The 15,269-nt window shown below is 40.6% G+C and overlaps 1 protein-coding gene across 2 annotated transcripts; it reads left to right on the forward strand.

The window, feature by feature from the left end:
* The first annotated feature begins 228 nt into the window (after nucleotides 1-228).
* On the forward strand, nucleotides 229-14,880 carry LOC103458201 (probable carboxypeptidase X1). Of its 2 annotated transcripts, XM_008398852.1 has the most exons (13): nucleotides 229-648; nucleotides 2,156-2,265; nucleotides 3,191-3,330; nucleotides 3,496-3,580; nucleotides 5,056-5,206; nucleotides 5,363-5,451; nucleotides 5,587-5,710; nucleotides 7,946-8,142; nucleotides 8,499-8,678; nucleotides 10,863-11,157; nucleotides 12,328-12,467; nucleotides 12,886-12,988; nucleotides 13,926-14,880. In XM_008398852.1, the coding sequence occupies exons 1-13, from the start codon at nucleotides 345-347 to the stop codon at nucleotides 14,228-14,230; spliced, it is 2,223 nt and encodes a 740-aa protein (XP_008397074.1). In that variant the 5' UTR covers nucleotides 229-344; the 3' UTR covers nucleotides 14,231-14,880. The 2 variants fall into 2 exon arrangements, with proteins under 2 accessions (XP_008397074.1, XP_017157849.1); XM_017302360.1 differs by lacking the exons at nucleotides 229-648; nucleotides 2,156-2,265 and having other exon boundaries at nucleotides 3,249-3,335.
* Nucleotides 14,881-15,269: the final 389 nt, after the last annotated feature.

Genomic DNA, 15,269 nt, shown 5'->3' on the forward strand with positions numbered 1-15,269 from the left:
TGGAAATGTTTTGAAATAAGTACACACTTCACTAACGCGAGTCATTATTGGCCACCATGGCGCACATTTCATGCAAAAATTCGTTCATAAGTCATTTCTGAGTTTGACATTTTTCGTGGGAATTGAGCTGGAATTTTAGCTGGGAGGGAGGAAAGGAGAGAAAGAAAGAGAGAGAGAGAGAGAGAGAGAGAGAGATGGGCAAAGAGAAGGAGGTGGGACTCAAAGAGGAGGGTTGGAGGTCCGGGTCCATCAGGGTATTAACTACCCAGGATTTTCTCTCCTCCATCACAACTCTGCAGGAGGAAGAAAAAAAGAAAAGAAAGAAAAAAAAAACCCCGAGTAAAATGGAAAAGTCATTGTGCGTTTTGGCTTCTTTGCTCTCTCTCGTTGGTTTTATAGGGGCAGCTGAATCGACGGCAGAAAGTTTTTCTCTTTTACCGAACTATACGACCCCTGAGTCAGCGAAGTGGACCGAGGCTCCGACTGCGGCGGAGCGGAGCGGAGACGGAGCGACTCCGACAGCAGGAACAGAGCAGCTGCGCTCCACGGCGAGACCTGCGGTCAGTGAACGCAACGTCAGGGCAGACAAGCAGGGAGAAGAGGAGAGAGGGGATCCCAACACAAAAGATGATAAGAAAGCAAAACTGGGTAAGGCTGAAAAAAAAAGAAGAAAAAAAGTCCTTTCTTGAAGCTGTGTGTGAACGTTACTCAATTTCAATTAAACCCACAATTAACTGATGCATTCAGGGACTTCACATTTCAAGTGTCAGTTAACCACTTTGCGTTTTATATTGTGAAATAAATAAGTTTGAATTTTTTRTTCTTCTAATAATCTCGCTCAACCCTCCACTTCACTGGAGGAGCAGAGAGATGAATCTGACTTTACATAACCTCACACACGTTGCATACAGTGCTCTGTAAAAAAAAAAAAAAAAAAAAAAGTAAACTAGGAAAAAAATGTCTCGCATTCTGTCTCGCTTTAACCACAAGCTTTAATATATTAGATTGACACAGGCCAGCAGAAAGAGGCATTTAATTGTGAAGTGGGAGGAAAATAACTGGTGATTCTTAGTGATTTTACAAAAACAGAAGTGTAAAAAGGCTGGTGCTTTGTAGGACGAGGTCAAACTGGGTGGGGAGCGTCTTTGAACGACACTTTCTTTTAAGCTTGACCACATTTTCAATTGGATTTAGACCTGCACTTTGACTGGGCCATTCGAACACATTGTTGGTTTGGCTGTTTAGGGTAATTTCTGTCCTGGAAAGTGAAGCTTAATCCCCAGTATCCATCTTTTTTAACAATTCTGACTTGCTTTCCTATCCCAATTAAAGAAAAGAGCCCGCAGCATGACACTCCCACCACCATGCTTCCCAGTTAGGACAGTTTGTTGAAATGCACCACAACAGTTATTGAAGATTATTATAGTTCAAAGGACAGCAGAGGTATCAGTTCAGTCAAATAGTACATTTATGTTGCTAAAAACCTTTATTTGACAAACAGTGATCATATCAAGATTTTTTTTTCATTTCCAATGACATTTAAGGTGTACGGAAGAAGATGAGGATTGAAAGATGATTACTTTTTTCTCAGAATTTTAAGAAAAAAATCTTAAATTTGGGAGGAAAAAGTCAAAATTCTGAGGAAGGAAAAAAAAAAAAAACTCTTCTTCAGTGGTCCTAATCCTTTTCCATAAGAGTGTCTTCCTTTATTTTGAAGTGCATTTCAGATCCTACACCCGAACACAAAATGCATTTTTGATTAACCACAACATTTCTCATCGTTAAGAACCCATAAACCTCTCTGCAGCCGGAGCTGAAACATTTTTTTTTTCTTTACTTCGGCCTTTGGCTCGTCTCGGATTACATCCAAACCCTCTGGCACTTGGTTTTATCTGCGTCCTCCTCCATCCAGACCCGGCCTTTGGAGGAGGTCAAGGCCTCAAACGTTCCACTGAGCTGATTAGCGGTATTTCACATAACAACCCGCTCAAAACCTCATTTCTGCGTCATCCATCTTGTGTTTCGCATTCGTCAACAAACCAGAAAGCGAGCTCTTAACCCTTAATCAAGTCGCCACAGTTTCCCACTGATGCCCAGGAGCTGCGTTTGGAGACGTCATATTTTATGTCTTCTTAACTTGTTGTTTTGCTCGCAGACTGCCCTCCGCTCGGCCTGGAGTCGCTGAGAGTTGACGACAGCCAGATACGAGCCTCGTCCCAGGAGAGGACGGGTCTGGGTCCCCACAGAGGGAGGCTGAACATCCAGGTCAGCCTTCGGCAGAGCTCACTGAAAAAAAAACACAGAAAACTCACAGCTTGAGATCTTGAAAAAGGGCCAACATCGGTAAAATTATTCCCTGTTATAGAAATAATGCACAGCATGTAACGGTAAAAACCACATGTATATTTTTAACTCTTTGAAATGAGACTAAATACCCTTTCAATAAATTTGAGTATTATTAAGCAGTAAATTTATATCAGGAACTTTATCACAAAAATAGATTAATTCCACACAGATGGATGTTTGAAAGCCTTTACTTCTGTTAGTTATGATGATTTTGAATCATCCGTTTTCTTTTTTCAGTGTAAGTTAATACAGATGTGTTTAGTGTCAGCCGCAGCCAAACTGAAAGTATATGTGACAAACAGCTGACTCTGAAGGCCAGTTCACATGTCTCCACAGCATAATGCTGCCACCACCGTGCTCGTCTGCAACACACAGTCACCTCCAGAGTCACCTTGGACTGCTTCTCTTATTGTACGGCTTGTCAGCGGACGGCCAAATGCACGCCACACTTTTCAGAATTTTAACCATAATCAATACTGGAAACCTTGTATCGGTTCACCTCACGCTCACTTTGTCCTGATCTCTTACAGTATGAATGTTTTCGCAAAGCAGGTAGCTTTTGTTTTTATAACAAGTTCTTGACTTTTAAACAGTTGGTCTACGCAGGAGGTCTGTGAGAAATTAGGTTTAACACAGAGCTTACATTTACAGCACACTCCCCATTCCTCCGCCCTCCGTCTGCCATCTGAAAGCAGTTAAGTTGTAAGTAGGCCAACTTATGCAACACTGAAAAACTCCCATGCAATGTTTCCCTCTGATGGATTTTGCAGCTGACAAAGGAAAATAAAGAAGAAAGACATGCTTTTCTTCCTCTTCCTTCCCTTTATTTTTTTGTTTGTTTTAGTCGGGGATTGAAGACGGAGATCAGTACGACGGAGCCTGGTGCGCCACGTTCAAGGACCAGCACCAGTGGCTGGAAGTGGACGCCCTTCACCTCACCCTGTTCACCGGAGTCATCCTGCAGGGCAGGAACTCTATCTGGAGGTCAGGTACTATCACTGTTCTTTATGACTGACACACACACACACACACACACACACACACAAGTAAAAATAAATACATATGGTAATCAGTTTACTCTTGTGGAAATCACATTTCATTTTTTGCTGCATCAGCGACTGAATGTATTGTGTTTGGTTGGTGTTGCAGTTGGGATTGGGTTGAGACCTACAAGGTTCAGCTGAGTAACGACACTGTGGAGTGGCAGACCTGCATGAACGGGACAGAGGAGGCGGTAAGATCTGTCATCTGATCTGAAGAGACTTTTGAAGCTGTCCTAATACGTTCATTTCTACCAAAAATAAGGTGTTTTTAATTGGAGGCTTCTTCAAATTCAAATTCAAACTAATACAAACTGATGCAAGAGATCTTTTCTGCCTGCAGCCATTACTGTTTACAATAACTCTTTACATTAGTTTTAAATAAATATGCATTTAACTTCCCTTTGTTATCAACAAACTATTGTTGAATTTGACTTTGAACTATTTCAGTAGGTTCAAGTATGGGGGTCTAACTTCAAATTCTTACAAATATCCTGGGGCCACTTTTGTTTAATCTTAATTTAAATGTACCATGTGAAAAATGTCAGTTTTATGCAGATGATATTGTTCTGGTGGGTTTAATCAAATACTGTCAACTTTTAATGTCCAACAAACCAATTTTCACCATCTTAAGATTATTTTAAAAGCAAATAAATCTTGGTCAGGATTCTCTCATAAGAGAGATTTCTGATCTCAATGAGTTTTTCCCGGTGATATAATGCAGGAGGAAACAAAAAACAGCTGTGAAGAAGGAGACAGACTTAAACAAACTCAAGAAAAAATTCACCTGTTTCATGATGACAAAATCAGACATTAAACATAAATTAAACTGAAGCCCAAAGTCATCCAGGGTTTGTTCTGAGTCTGTAATCTACCTCAAGCATTTTTGTTTTTCCTTCAACACCACAAGTCCATCTTTGGGAAAAATCGGATTTCTTTCCAGGAAAAAGTAGGAGAAAAAGGAGGGGAAGTCTACTCTGTTTTCTGTTCCATTCCAAGACAACTCTTGATGCCAAGCAGGTCATGTTTTCAGACGGTTTGTCTTTGAAACATGTGGAGACTTTTGGAAAATAAAAGCATGGCTCTGATCCGTAGTTTTCTTTACTGTTTGCAGAAAGATTTACTGTACAGAAAAAACATAAACTGAGGGTCAAACTAAACAAAATACTTTGTATACTAACCTCACATAGAACATAGATTGTGGAAATAAGTCAGTACTTACCACGTTATTTTTTTAAAATAAGGCTGTCGGTTATTTATTACCTTTCAACTCCAATGAAAATTCTTGTTTTCTGTTTGTGATCACTGCTGCTTTCTTTTATTGTTAATATATATTTTTACAGTAAAAGCTTTTGGACGGAAATGTAGGTGGCCATTATAATCATGCCTGACAAGAAAGTCACTTCCATTGAATACTTTATCAATTTTAATGTCCTAAATCTTCTACCCAACAGTGGCATGGTAAAGTATTGAACTAATTCATATTTAATGTCATTGCTGTCACAAACCTTAAGGTATTTTAATGGGATTTTATGTTAATTTTATGGTGGGTCTCTATTGGATTCAACCCCCTTGATACCAACTTTTGCTACAATTACAAGCGTAAGACCTTCGAGGTATGAAACTAAAATCCTTTTAGTGGTTGTGTACCATTCCCTGAATTGTACAGATATTCGAAGGGAACCAGAACCCGGAGGCTCCTGTTCTCGGGCTCCTTCCTGTTCCCACCGTGGCCCGTTTCATCCGCATCAACCCTCAGACCTGGTACTCCAACGGGACCGTCTGCCTCAGGGCCGAGATACTCGGCTGCCGTGTCCACGGTACGCATACATTTACCGGGTTTGAACCACAGAGTGTGTCACCGCTAGTGAGTCATTGCCATCCTTGACTTTCAAAACAGGACACTGACTATACCTGAGGCAAGTCCAAGTCAGCAAAGCCAAGTTACTGACACCTTTTTTGGTCTTTCCCCATAGATCCAACAGATCCGTATCCTGACCAGCAGGAAAGAGGTTCGAGGGATAATCTGGACTTCAGACACCATGACTACAAAGAGATGAGAAAGGTAAAGCCAGACGATGAGTAACAGCAACTCCCATAAAACTGAAGCAGAAGGTTTTAGTCAGACTGTTAGCAGATTGACTCCAGATTTAACATCTCCAAAGGCTTTCTACTTCAGCATATCTTTCCGACGCTGCAGCTCATGAAGTCTGTGACTGAGGAGTGTCCGGACATCACCCGCATCTACACCATCGGCAAGAGCTACACGGGCCTCAAACTCTACGTCATGGAGATATCGGATAACCCTGGGAAACATGAACTCGGTAAGAACTGCTAAAGAGATGAGATGAGTCCTCGATTTTAGATACCAGGTGTTTGAACGTAGCGACGTATCGACCCACTTTTTTCACTTCCGATACCGATATCCATATTGATATCTAAGGGTTATTATTGGCCGATACCGATCCGATACAGATAAACAGTACTAAACTGATTTAAAATGTTTATTTTTTTAGTTTTTAAACACAGACATAAATATATTGAATTACAGTTGTATTCAATAGGTCTACACACTTAAATACACCAATTGCTTCACTAGCTCTCATCTCTCATTGTAAGTGGTCAAAAGTCAGTCAATTTATCAATCTGATCCTCAAACATATTTCAATACAAGTCAAAGGTTACCTGAATAAATACAAAATTCACTTTCAAATGATTCATTTCTTAAGGGGAAAACCCAAACAAACTTGATTCTTGAAATATAAACCTTATTTAACATCTTCTAAACTAATTTAGATTAAACATTAGATTGTAAAATCTCTAGCGTGTTCCCGCTTTTTTCATCTGAGAAATATTTTAGCAAATTTATCTCTAAACTGAAAACACTTTCCCATGAAGGTTCATTCATGATTTTATAGGAAAGGTCTCAAGTTATTGAGATTTTAGCAGCTGCAGTGTTTACACAGCCTGGTTCCTTCAGCAGAGCGACCGGGGAGGCCTAGACTCTACAGAGGGCCTCGCTTGTGTAAACTAACTTTTTGATTTCCTTGTTATATTGTCTTCAGACATTCAGACTTGTGCTTCAGTGTTAGCTTTGGTTACTCCATGTGTGCCAAAAAGCACAAATAAATTAAATGTGGGGCAGCATGTTCTGCTTTGTTCTCAGAAAAATAAATTTCGTAAATCCTTCTGTTCTGTTTTTTTCTTCTCCTTTTTACAGCTGTTGTTAATAAAAGTGGTTTTGTGGCTGAGTGTAACTCCGATGCAAACCACAAGGAAGGCATGAAGATTTGTAGTTTTTGAGAACTTTGCAGATACTGCAGCTGTAAAAAACATTCAAGTGTGGATATAAATATCAAACTTAGCATAGCATGCTCACACCTCGGTACGTTTTCCATATTTCCCATAAGCTGCTTGAATTTCAGGACAACGGCCATTTTTCAAAACCAATTATTGCCATAAAATGTATCAACTTAAAATGATAAAAGTCAGAAACTGAAGTTAATGACTTTGCTATTTGCAAGTCTCAAGCCAGTCATCAGCTGGATAGAGGTTAAGATGTCTGGTTAACGTTAGCTTCTGCTAATATTTGTTATGCATTTAACGTTAGCATAGCTTCTTGTTTAGCTAATTACAGGTTAGTGAAGCTAACGTTTTGGTTAACTGTGCCCACTGCTGATTTTAGTACAAATTTATGTTTCCTATGGTTCAAACTAAGTAGCTATGATTATTTTAACTGGTAATTTTATTGCAAAAATTCATTTTTCATGACAACTACGGTGGCCATATTGAAAAATCCAAACATTATCAATAAATGTGATTGCATTGGTCCAATTATGCACGATTTGACTCCCCCCCCCCCAAAAGAAAAATCAGTGATAAATATTGCCATATTTGGTGTACAAATAAATCTTTCTTGACGACCCTGGTGACTGTCTTGAAAAATGACCGCCATCTTGAATTTTCCAGTGGCTAATCTGTGTCTGAAAACAAGTTGGTTTATTCAAATTCAGTTAAATTTAAGCTCCAAAATTTGATCCCAAAGGCAGATTAAACGATGTCTCCTGGTGGCGATGTGCTGCGCTGCATTTTATTTAGAGGCATCAGAGCGCCAGCAAACCACTGCTTGTCACAATTTTTAGATTTTTAAAACATTACTTTCTTTCCACTTCACAGTATCACACCACTTAACATCGCTCCATTAAATAAAATCTCAGGTAACATGAAAGACACAGCCGATGTGAAATCTTTGAGGGATCTTGATTTTTATTTTTATTTTACCTTCAGGAATGTCCGATGGTAATTGAGGTAATCAGAGCTCGACAGTGGTCCAGTTCAAAAGTGTTTCTCAAAACTCCAAAAATGTAATCTGAGTGAAGAATCTGCTCCTTTTTTTTCCCCCTGGACTTTGAAGAAAAATAAGAGCCAGAGTTTAAATAAACTCCATCATCCCTCTGCCGACCCATTATAATTACATTATAATTATATTTATACCCGGACCGTAAGTTACATTTATTTCTTGATGATCAAAGAGACCCTCTAAATTTTCCTCTTGGCAGGTGAGCCAGAGTTTCGCTACGTGGCGGGGATGCATGGAAACGAGGCACTGGGTCGAGAGCTCGTCCTCAACCTCATGCAGTATTTGTGCAAAGAGTACAAGAAGGGCAACCAGCGCGTCGTACGGCTGGTCACAGAGACGCGGATCCACCTGCTGCCCTCCATGAACCCCGACGGACATGAAGTAGCTTACAAGAAGGTGGGTGCTGCTAGACGGAGTTCATACCGAGCCGTCAGAAAGTTTTCACAACTTTCTTTAAAGAAAGACAACTTTTCACAGAATTTCCACAGTACTGTCCTGAAGCACGTTTGGCAGATGTTTTTGCTCTGTTTCACCATGTAAATACTTCAATTTTGTGTTACTTAAAAAAAAAAAAGAAAAGAAAGAGACAAATAAAAGAAGAAGAAAAGTACCCTAAAATTGATTTTAGGTCTGTAATGTCACAGAATTATGGCAAAGGGACGTCTTACAGTTGCGTTGTACATCATTGTGTTTGAATGTGTTCGTTGACATTCCTGACGCCATGTCTGATGGGCTGATCTGATTGGCTGCAGGGCTCAGAACTGGCCGGCTGGGCCGAAGGGCGCTACAGCTACGAAGGAATCGACATGAATCATAACTTTCCAGACCTCAACAACATCATGTGGGATGCCCAGGAGACTGCAGCTGATCCATCTAAAGTGTCCAACCACTACATCCCCATCCCAGAGTACTACACGCAGGAAGACGCCATGGTAAGGGAGAGTAACTGGGGTTTTTACCCCCACAGGAGGCAAAATTAATAATAAAGTTTTGAATTTTTATAACTCTGAACACCAGACATTGGATTTTTTAAATGGGTTTCACAGGCTAGGAATCTTCTGAGCTCTGAACTCTTGCATAAAAAAAGAGAAGCACAAGCAAAAGATGAAGAAGTACCGGTATATCCTCAAAATCTGGATTTAGAGGCACGTGATACTTGGATTGGAAAACATTTCCAAAGCCAAGAGCCAGAAGTTTTCCTGAGAATAATCCTGCTCAGTCAGTTTCCCTGTTTACAGAAATTAACTGCTGAATCTTTTCCAAGTAAAAGAAACCGGAAAACCTGAAAATGATTCCTAATGTTGTCATTTCGAGCAGAAAGAATTTGCCGTTTCCATTTTTAAGATCAGCATTTTCTTTCCAAACATTGTTTTGCACTAGTATTTCCACCCTCTTTTTTCCTAATCTCGTCACATTACATCACAACCTGTTGTGATTTTATGGATGCACCCTTTTCCCATTTTTTAATAAGTAAAAGTCTAAAACTTGTCTTTTGCATTGGGTTCAGGTCCCAGGACTTTATAGGCGTTTTCGCACTGCAGGGAACGGTACGGAACGGAACGGTTCCGATCGTGTTTGCATTACAACTTGCGACTGGTTCCACCCGGACCCTTGGAACCACAAGAGCTGTGGTTCCAATCGGTTCTGCTTAGAACCAGCAGCTGATTGGCCGCTGGTTGTTATGGAGTCAGACTTTTCAATATTTGTATTAGTTTTAATTAGCAATGGATTCGTCTCAATATAGTGCAATCACCTGGTCTAATGATGAGGGGGGTTTTTTCCTCGCTTACTCGCTGATGAACGAGTACAGAATGAGTTAGATCGGTCAACGAGGAAAGAGAAAGTTTTCCGCCGCATCTCTGAGGAAAAGGCTTCGGCTGCTACATCGAAACCATTGTTTAGTTTCAAAAATAATGACCTCCGGTACCGCTTCGATGGCGCTCTCAGTGTATATGCAAACACAACAGGGCTGGAACCGTTCCGTTCCGTATCGTTCCGTACCGTTCCCTGCAGTGCGAAAACGCCTTAGCATTCTGGTATTTTTCTCACTGATATGATACTCCCTCCATCTTCCCATCAAGTCCGCACACAAAAATACAAATCTTACCAAGTATATTTGTCCAGTTTCTAGTGCAAATATCTTTGTACACTTTATAATATGGCAGTAAGTAACTCCTTACAATTGATTCAAAATTTCTAGATTCATCTGCAAATTTTTTCGCTTCCAATCTGCCATTGGAACTGGCACTTTGTCATCCACATTAAGGAATTACTTAATTAAAACAAGCTCCTATGTCTTGCTGAGATGTTTCTTGTGAGCTACTGTACATTTGTCTCATTTCAAGTATACCAAGATATTTGTACGAGAAACTAGATCAAAAGATGTTGTGATTTTGCAGTGCGACCACCTTGTTTTCCTTAAAAACAAAAAACTCTGTTTCAGTCTCATCAGACCAGACCAGCCCCTTCCTCCACATGCTTCTTCTAATGACATTTTTTAACTACGGCTTTCTTCATGCCGCTCTTCTACAATGGCTAACTCTGTGGAGTGCACACTAAATAGTTGTCAGTCACATTCACATACACTCATATATCCTCTTCCTTCCACTTTGTGTCGCTCTATCACATAAAAACTAAATAAGAGAGATTAAAGTTTCTGGTGATATAAGAGGGGGAAAAGAATTGTGGTCACGACTTAACTTGTGTGAATGTCTTAATAACAGATGGCAATGACATGTTTATTAATTCGTTGGAATGACTTACTAACTCACTAACAGCTCATGGCCACAACTCGACCGCTCGAGGCCACGATTTAATATCTCGCGTGAATATCTTAATAACAGGTGGAAATGACTTGTTTAACTCGTTGGAAACTCTCTTCCAACGAACGTCTTAATATCTCGCGAGAACAACTTAATTAACTCTTGGCCACAATTCTACCGCTCGAGGCCACGACTTAATACTCAATATCTCGCGTGTCACCATCAAACGCGATATGTCATTGCGTAGTAACGCAATGATATATATGTAAAAAAGTTCAGTTTCTTTTCTCTTTTTTTTTTTTTCCCACCCCACTTAGCTTAAGAATGCTAATACCGTCTTCCGCCGCTGCTCAGGTTGCGCCAGAGACCCGCGCCGTCATCAGCTGGATGCAGGACATTCCCTTCGTGCTCAGCGCAAACCTCCACGGCGGGGAGCTGGTCGTCACGTATCCCTTCGACTGCACTCGTGACTGGGCCCCTCAGGAGAACACCCCCACGGCGGACGACGCCTTCTTCCGCTGGCTGGCCAGCGTATACGCCTCCACGCACCTGGTGCTGGCCAACCCGGACCGCCGCATCTGCCACTACGAAGACTTCCAGATGCACAACAACATCATCAACGGCGGAGCCTGGCACACGGTCCCAGGCAGTGAGTCACTGGAGATATAAAAAAATAAAAAAATCCAGTGCTCAGTAGGGAAGTTAAGAGGATTGTCTGGTTTTAGTTTAGTGTAACAGACAAAACTTCACTACAGAAGTTTTGAATTGGTTAAAGGTCCAGTCTTTTCTCACCATTAATTCAGGAGCAAAACAGATTTTATTTAGCGTGTTGCTGAAAAAACTTTGAGTACGACAATGCGATGCCACTGTAGATAAAAGAAAAGAGTAAATTATCGCCAAAAAACTTGGAAATTTCCGAGTTTGAAAAGTTGAAAATTTGCCTGAAAAACCCCCCCCAACAAAAACGACTAAAATTAGAAATGAATCTGAACATTTTTATAGAATTTCTGAGATTAGAATCTAGAAAATCTGAGAATCTAGAAAACATGTCTGAGTTTTTGAAACTTGGAAGAAATTTCCAAGTTTCGATTAGTTTAATCTTTTCCGGTTTTAGGTCAGGTAGGATAATCAAAATTATTTCCATTTACTAAATCCAAAAGTTATGAAAGATTTTTTTATCAACATATTTTAGGACGGGCTGCACAGTGGCGCAGTTGGTAGAGCTGTTGCCTTGCAGCAAGAAGGTTCTGGGTTTGATTCCCAGCCCCGGTCTTTCTGCATGGAGTTTGCATGTTCTGGTTTGCCCTGTGCATGGTGTGTTTTCTCCGGGTACTCCGGTTTCCTCCTACAGTCCAAAAACATGACTGTCAGGTTAATTGGTCTGTCTAAATTGCCCCTAGGTGTGAGTGTGTGTGTGCATGGTTGTTTGTCCTGTGTGTCTCTGTGTTGCCCTGCGACAGACTGGTGACCTGTCCAGGGTGTACCCTGCCATATTGCCCGAAACGTTATCTGGAGATGGGCACCAGCAACCCTCCCGACCCCACTGAGGGACAAGGGTGAAAGAAAATGGATGGATGGATATTTTAGGACTTTCTGCATAGCTGCATGTTAGTACATTTCCTTATTATTCCAACAGTGGCACTGAGAGCAAACCTTAAGAATTACTTTCAGTCATGTTCAGATCGGACTCCTGACGGAAAATACAGTCACTTCCTGTTTGGTGGCAAAGGATTAATAAGGATTAACATGACTATGCCATTTGAGATTATGGTCTGTTAGATTCGGCTTGGTATATTTTTACTTTGTATCTTTTCTGCAGGCATGAACGACTTCAGCTACCTGCATACCAACTGCTTGGAGGTGACCGTGGAGCTGTCCTGCGATAAGTTCCCTCATGCCAGGGAGCTTCCAGTGGAGTGGGAGAACAACAAGGAATCTCTTCTAATTTACATGGAGCAGGTCAGTCTCAACAACTCTTTAGTATGTGGGATTTTTTTTCATTATCGCCATAAATATCAGCAACATTATTATTATTATTTTATTTTATTTTTTTACAAACTTTTAAATTGTTTCGTCATTTTAAAACTTAACCCCTTAACTGTCACCCTCAAAACGATTACATGTTAGTGGATTGATCCTTAAGGAAACCCATATCTTCATGACAGCTAAGGGGTTTTAAAAAATGGAAACAAAATCATGGTTCTTTTAAAATAACAACAAAATTCCTAGTAGGTTCAATATTGTTCAAATGTTTAGCCAGACATAAGCAGCTTGTTGATGGTTATACAAAAAGTGCAACATGAAGGAGTGTGTGTGAGCTTCTTACTGGGACTGCAGCTCATCATCGGCCTCAACGCCAGGTTTCCTCCTCACTCAGGTTCACAGAGGAATTAAAGGCGTCATCAGAGACAAGAGCACCAAACAGGGAATAGAAAACGCTGTGGTCAAGGTGGAAGACCACGACCATGACATCAGATCAGGTCAGTCCTGCAGTTTTCATTCAACCTGCTGTTTAGCTTCCCTTCTACTAAGGGAAATGAAAATGTGATGGGAAATGTACCTTTTTTTTTGGTGGTTCTCTCTATTTATCGTTCAGTTTGAATCAACCTCAGGAACATTATTTGCTGATTTCAAGATGTTTTTTGTTTTTTTTAGCCTTTTAGCTTCACAAAGTGGAAACATGGAGTGTTTCCCCCCCCAGGAGAAATTCATTTTCTGTAATCTTGTATTTCTACCCAAAGAGAGCGTTTGTATGTAAGTTACATTCACTGACTGAGTGTTGGAGATGTCAGCCAGTAGCTGCGTTTCCATTACAGATGTGCGCTAAATTTTGTCAGTATTCCGCTAAGGAGGAAAAAAAAACACAATTTCTCAATTGCTGTGTTTCCATTAAATAAAAAACGCGATTAAAATCAAACGTGAATAAGTTTGTTGACGCAATAAGTTGTTACAAAACATGGCGAGCCATTATCGCTCTATCACTTTGTTGTCTTCATCGTCTTGTTCGTCAGTGGTAACATCCGGTTGTTGATCACGTGACCCGTGTGACGCTTATAAAGTGTTTCAATCGCAGTTTTGCGAAATACACTAATCTTGATACGGCCGAAAAGCCATGTAATCCTACCAGAGAACTTTTTTATTGAAAAATTTTAGTTTTTTTTCTCCGAAATTTCTGTTTCCATTAAGCAATAAAAGTTGCATTCCGCAGCTTTCTACCCAGGTTATCTGACACCAATTGCAAAATTGGCAAAATTTTGGAACATAGCAGTAAAGCGAGCTCTAAAATTCCAACATTATCCTCGGTTACGCAGAAAATCCACTCAATCTCTCCTGCTAGACAGTGAAATGTTCCAGTTTTCGCTGTTCAAGCACCAGACATTCCCACCAACATATACGTTTTCATCTAACCTCGTACAGCCGCCGACGGGGACTACTGGCGCCTGCTGAACCCTGGCGAGTACAAGGTGGTCGTTTGGGCAGAGGGATACTTCCCGTCCATGCGTCGCTGCCATGTCGGATTGGAGCCTCATCCGACGATCTGCGACTTCGTCCTCACCAAAACGCCCATACAGAGGCTGAAGGAGCTCCGGGCCAAAGGAGAGAAGATCCCGAGGGACCTGCAGCTGCGGCTCCGCGCTCTCCGGATGAGGAAGCTCCGCGCCAGCACCAAGGCCATCAACCGCCGCAGAGAGAGCCAGACGAGGCGGGCGCGCTCCTCATGAGGGCCCGAGAGGAATCGGAGAGGACGAAGGGCCGAGGAAGACTCTGAAATGAAATGGATTATAGGTTAAAACATTTTTAAGTGAAATGTAACTGATTTTAATGAAAAACTGTCTTCTACTGCAGGATCAGCTGTGCCGAGAAAAAACAAATATCCAAAAATACACAAACTTTTACAGTGCCTTGCAAAATCACTTAAGCTTTGTCACATTGCGCTATACAGTCATTTTATTGGGAAATTTATGTGATGAACCAACACAAAGTTATTATTGTGAATGACTTGTTACGGAAGAGTAAAATATCAGCCTAAAAGCGTAATTTCTCAGGATTTGTATTACAACAGTTTTAGTTTGTGGTGCTGTAACGTAGCTAAATGTGAAAAAAGTTTTAGGGGTGTCAAAACCTGAGCATGGAGCTATTTATAAAACATCACACATACTGGATAATTAGAAAAAAAATCAGTTTCTCCCCTTGTTCTTTTTTTCTTGTATACTAAGTAGAATGTGAATCTGTCAGCTGGTCTGATATATCACACTGTCTTTCTGCATTGGGGACCACAAACTCCCAAATAAATGTGATAATTAATCTTGCAAAATGTCAAAGTTTATAATAAATGATACAGAAATAAAGTATCAGTTGAATGTTAATAAAATGCAGAGTGTTCAATCCTACTTAAAAAAAAAAAAAAAAAAAAGTTTACTGAGACGATGCAGGTCCGCTCCGGCAGCCTTCAGTTTCTAACTCAAAAAAATAAATAAAAAAAAGCGCTGCAGCTGCGTCCGCGAAACGGTGGCGCCACCTGGTGTTCTCAGTCATAACAACATGTACTTCTTTTTCAATACAGTATACCACCACTACTGAACTTTAACCCCATAGAGATTTTATGGAGTTAGCCTGAAGGCTGTTGTCATAGCAACCTGGACTTTCATTAACCTCAGCGGAGCCGCAGGTTGATGGCCTCCATGCCACGTTGTACTATAATTCATGGAAATTTAATAACATTTTAATTTACTGAGAGATTCGATTTGGGGGTTTTTACTG

Source organism: Poecilia reticulata, linkage group LG22 (genome assembly GCF_000633615.1).
Source record: "Poecilia reticulata strain Guanapo linkage group LG22, Guppy_female_1.0+MT, whole genome shotgun sequence".
NCBI classification, from domain to species: domain Eukaryota; kingdom Metazoa; phylum Chordata; class Actinopteri; order Cyprinodontiformes; family Poeciliidae; genus Poecilia; species Poecilia reticulata.

Coding starts and splice junctions, on each gene's coding strand:
- LOC103458201 (XM_008398852.1), top strand. CDS start 345: ATGGAAAAGTCATTGTGCGTTTTGGCTTCTTTGCTCTCTCTCGTTGGT. Junction 3,331..3,495: donor GGCAGGAACTCTATCTGGAG/GTCAGGTACTAT, acceptor TTGGTGTTGCAG/TTGGGATTGGGTTGAGACCT. Junction 12,989..13,925: donor CGACCATGACATCAGATCAG/GTCAGTCCTGCA, acceptor AACCTCGTACAG/CCGCCGACGGGGACTACTGG.